General features: G+C 44.6%; 1 protein-coding gene across 1 annotated transcript; it reads left to right on the forward strand.

Annotated features, from left to right (window-relative positions):
- Positions 1–308: 308 nt before the first annotated feature.
- On the forward strand, positions 309–3,290 carry LOC125482658 (platelet-derived growth factor receptor beta-like; the record flags this gene model as incomplete). The annotated part of the gene is made up of 3 exons (XM_048594774.1): positions 309–423; positions 2,042–2,152; positions 3,137–3,290. Coding segments are annotated over 3 exons (380 nt in total), but the record flags the coding sequence as incomplete, so codon positions are not given.
- Positions 3,291–4,801: the final 1,511 nt, after the last annotated feature.

The raw sequence follows: 4,801 nt of genomic DNA on the forward strand, positions 1-4,801 counted from the left end.
GATGTGGACATCACTGCCAGCATTTGTTGTCCTTTTCTGATTGCCCTGGAGAAGGAGCCAGTCCATCTGTAACAGTTTGAGTGGCTCATGAATGCAGTTATGGGTCAGCCACATTGTGAGTCAGGAGTCACACAGGCTAGGTAAGGACGACAAACTAGTGAATTAGCTAATGATACAAGAATACAGGGCTGCAGAGTTTTGTACCACCTGGAGTTTCCGGGAGGTGGAAGGTCAGCTGGGAAAACATTGGAATGGTTGACTGGGCATTTGGATTGTGAATTTTGAATGGAACTGATCCTTGCTTGTTGTCTTTTTCAGGTCGGACGCTGGGCTCTGGAGCCTTTGGTAGGGTGGTTGAAGCAATGGCCCATGGACTTGGTCACTCTAACTCCACCATGAAAGTTGCTGTAAAGATGCTGAAGAGTGAGTCTTCACTGACATACCATTTTGTCCCATATAGGGTCTGATTGCAAGGGAGCCCTCCCTTCAATCTGAAGGGCAATTCTGTCATTTCCACTTTATTTCACACTCAGGCTCATTGCTTATCCACTATTGGGATGGATGTGGGCACAGATTAACAATTATTACCAATTCCTAATTGGTCTGAGAAACATTGATCACAGGTTTGATACAAGTTTTCAGTCTTGTTGGGTCATTGGTCTGGAGTTACATGGAGGCCAAACCAGGTGCATTGGCAAATTTCCATCCCTAAAGGACAAAATTGAACCAGTTGGATATTTACAAGAATTTAACAGCCTCATGATGACTTTAATAATACCAACCTCACCCTACCTGATTTTTAAAAGTTATACTGAAATTCTCAAACTGCCTGTGGTGAGATTTAAACTCTGGTTTTCTACATTGTTCAGTCCACGGGCTTAAACTACTACATGCCAATGCCCTTTAGCAAAGTTTAATTTATCTCATCAAGCAATTTGCGAACCATGTATAGCTTATGTTTTCATAGTCGCTTGGCTTCTGAGAAAGTGAAACTGTTTTCCCTATAGACGTTGTGTCTATTAATGTCCAAGCAACTGTTCGGTCTTCTATCCAGCGATAAGCCCTTACTTTTAAGGCAAATCCACAATCACAAGTAAGGTGTGTGGTGGAGCTGTTCCAGCACAGGTATAACACTGGCATCTACCCAACAATGTGGAAGATTGCCCAGGTATGTCCAGTACACAAAGCAGGACCAAATGCAGCCCGGCCAATTACTGCCCCATCAGTGTACTATCGATCATCAGTAAAGTGATGGAAGGTGTCACTAACAGTGCTATCAAGCAGCACCTGCTCAGCAATAACCTGCTCAGTGACGCCCAGTTTGGGTTCCGCCAGAGCCACTCAGCTCCTGACCTCATTACAGCCTTGGTTCAAACATGGACAAAAGAGCTGAATTCCCGAGGTGAGGTGAGAGTGACAGCCTTGACATCAAGGCTGCATTCAACCGAGTGTGGCATCAAGGAGCTGTAGCAAAACTGGAATATGTTGTCGGAAAGAACACTCCATTATTTGGAGTCAAACATTGCACTGAGGAAATTGGTTGTGGTTTTTGGAGGTTAGTCATCTCTGCCCCAGAACATGCAAGCATTGTGGGCTAGGCCAGCGTTTCATGTCCATCCCTGATTGCCCTGGATCAGGTGCCTGCTTGACACACTGCAATCCCTGGGGTGTAGGCATAACCACACTGCTGTTAGGGTGTGAGTTCCAGGACCCTGAAGGAATATATTTCCAAGTCAAGGTGGTGACTGGCTTGAAGAAGAAGTTGCAGGCCGTGGTGTTCCCGAATACCTGCTGCCCTTGTCCTCCTGGATGGTATGGGTCATGTGTTTGGAAGGTGCTGTCTAAGGATCTTTAGCAGATTTCTGCAGTGTGTCTTGTAGAGTGTACACTCTGCTGCTACTGAGTATTCATGTTGGAGGGAGTGGTCAATCAGTAATGTTACTATTAAGTCAATACATCAACATATTGATTTCATCATCTTGAACGTCTCCCAACCATCTTGCTGCAAGTAAAAACCTGATTGGTTGTCTGTGATTTACAGCTACTGCACGGACCAGTGAGAAACAAGCCCTGATGTCAGAGCTGAAAATTATGAGTCACCTTGGTCCTCATTTAAATATTGTTAATCTGTTGGGAGCCTGTACCAAAGGAGGTAAGAACCAAGTTTACTTAGAGCTATTCTCACTTGTGGTGCTAAACTCATTCAGAGGAAATAAAACTGCTAACACTCTCAAAGCAAGGATAGTAGACGAGCCACTAATGGCCCACAAAAATTACAAGGCAAAAGTAATTGTTGTTAAGATTCACATGCCCTGGATTAGGGCCTGAAGCCTACCCAGAAACAGGATTTACTCTGGATCTGGAACAGCATGCCTACCCTGCAACTGGGACACAGGGCCATCACTGGATCAGGGACCCTTGGGCCTACCCTGGATCAGGGGCCCTCAGACCTACCCTGGATCAGGGATCCTCGAGCCTACCCTGCATAAAGGGCCCTTTGGCCTGCCCTGGATCAGGGGCCCTTTAGCCTAGCTTGGATCAGGGGCCCTTTGGCTTAGCCTGGATCAGGGGCCCTTGGCCCTACCCTGGATTAGGGGTCCATGGGTGTATCCTGGATCAAGGGCCCTCAGGCCTACCTTGAATCAGAGGCCCTCACGTGTACCATGTATCTGGAACTCTGGAACATCGAACTTACCCAAACTTGTTCCAAGACCTGATGTGGATAAGGGGATCAGAACCCCAACATGTGTCAACATCCATAGATGCTAATGCATGTTATCAGTAAGCTCATACAGAAACCATGGTAGATCAGGAAGCTGCCCTTCATTCCTTTCAACATCCTTGTTATGATGAAGAAGACAAAACTGAATGTACTCCAAGTGCAGTATTCAATATTTCATGAGCGAATCTGATTTTGATGACTAAGCAGATGTTATTGTTGTAATGTTAATTTTGGAGTCAAAACTGGAAGGAGAGATGATCAGTCTGGGAAGACCAGAGTTTCCCCCAGTTCTGTCCACAGTCTGAGATTGTGTGACAGAGGCACTGTAACAGGGACTGACCAATCAGACTGTGATGGGGAGGTGCTGATGGAGTCGTTATGCTCGGTGAGAGATTTTGAATTTGTATTGGGCAGGTCCAATCTACATCATTACCGAGTACTGTCGCCATGGCGATCTGGTGGATTATCTGTACAGGAACAAACATACCTTCCTACAACACTACGCTGACAAAGGGCAGAGAGAGTCAAACAACGTCATCACAAACTCCTACAACGAGAGGATGAAGAGGTAATGGTGTCTTTACCCATTCAACAACAACAACGTCAATTTGTATGGCACCTTCAAAACAGCAAGACAGCCAGGAGAGTTGTAGGGGCTTCTGCTTTTTACAATTCCATGGGATGAGGACATATAGCCAAGGCACAATGTTTGAAGCCTGTTCCTCACTGTCTTTGAGAAATGGGTAGTCAGCAGCACTTTGAGAACTCAGATCACCACCATCACTTCAAGGGCAATTAGGGTTTGGTAACAAATGCTGGCCTTGTCAGTGATGCCCACATTCCAGGAGCGAATATTGAAAATAGTCAAAGAGGTAGGCCTTAACGTGAATAAAGGCGAGGGAAGGAAGTTCAGGGAGAGAATTCCAGAGCTTGGGTCCTAGGCAGCTGACGGCATGACCACCAGTGATGCAGAAAGAACAAGCAAGGATGTACAAGAGGCCAAAATTTGAGGAGAGCAGGTATTTTGGAAGTTGTGAGCTGGAGGAGAGTGGGAGGAACAAGGCTGTGGAGGGATTTGAAACTAATCATCAGAATTTTAAAATAGAAGACGATTAAGTAGGTCAGAGAGTGACAATTACAACCTTGCCCCATCAAGTGCCAATTTCTGCCCACCCTGTTACATCCTTATTCTCTTTGATGTCAAGGCACACCCAGAATTGGTGAAATAATAATAAAGATTATTTATTTGAAGGTTAGATAGATTTATTGCGACGCTAATCTGATTTCTGTCCCGCTGATTGCAAGATACTAATAAGTCATGGGACCAATATACATCATCCTGTCCAAGTATGTAATCATTGTCAGTGGTTTAAGATGTGTCTCCTTAAAGATACATGCTCATCAAGTAACAACATCCCCTATTTTTTCTAAACAAAATGTTTACGCTTAAGGAATCAAGCTATTTACATGACAACAAAACAAAATATAATTGTGCTTCAATTCACTTTAATATAGAGGAATAAATGTGGGTTATTTGTTCAAATGGCACCATCATTCAGTATGATCATAGCCGATCTTCAATCTTAACGCCACGTTCCCACTTTCTCCCCATACCCTTTGATGCCTTTATCTTTCTCTTTCTTGAATATATTTCAGTAAATTAGCCTCCACAGCCTTTTGTTGTGTAGAATCCTACAGGTTTGCCATACTTTGAACGGAAGAAAATTTCTTCATCTCAGTCCTAAATAATCTATCCAGTATTCTGAGACTGTGTCCTCTATTCTAGACTCACCAATTGGGGAAAACGTCTCTCTGCATCTAATCTGTCCAGCCCTGTTACAATTTTATATAGGTCCCCTTTCAGTCTTCTAAACTTGAGTGAATATAGGCCCAATCAAACTAATGTCTCCTCACAGGACAGTCCTACCATCCCCAGTGTCAGCCTAGTGAACCTCCGCAGTGCGCCCTCTATGGCAAGTATGTCATTTCTTAGATAACAAGGTGTGGAGCTGGATGAACACAGCAGGCCAGACAGCATCAGAGGAGCAGGAAAGCTGACATTTCGGGTCTGGACCCTTC

Source organism: Rhincodon typus, unplaced genomic scaffold (assembly GCF_021869965.1).
Source record: "Rhincodon typus isolate 14 unplaced genomic scaffold, sRhiTyp1.1 hic_rhity00014379, whole genome shotgun sequence".
Lineage (NCBI taxonomy): Eukaryota > Metazoa > Chordata > Chondrichthyes > Orectolobiformes > Rhincodontidae > Rhincodon > Rhincodon typus.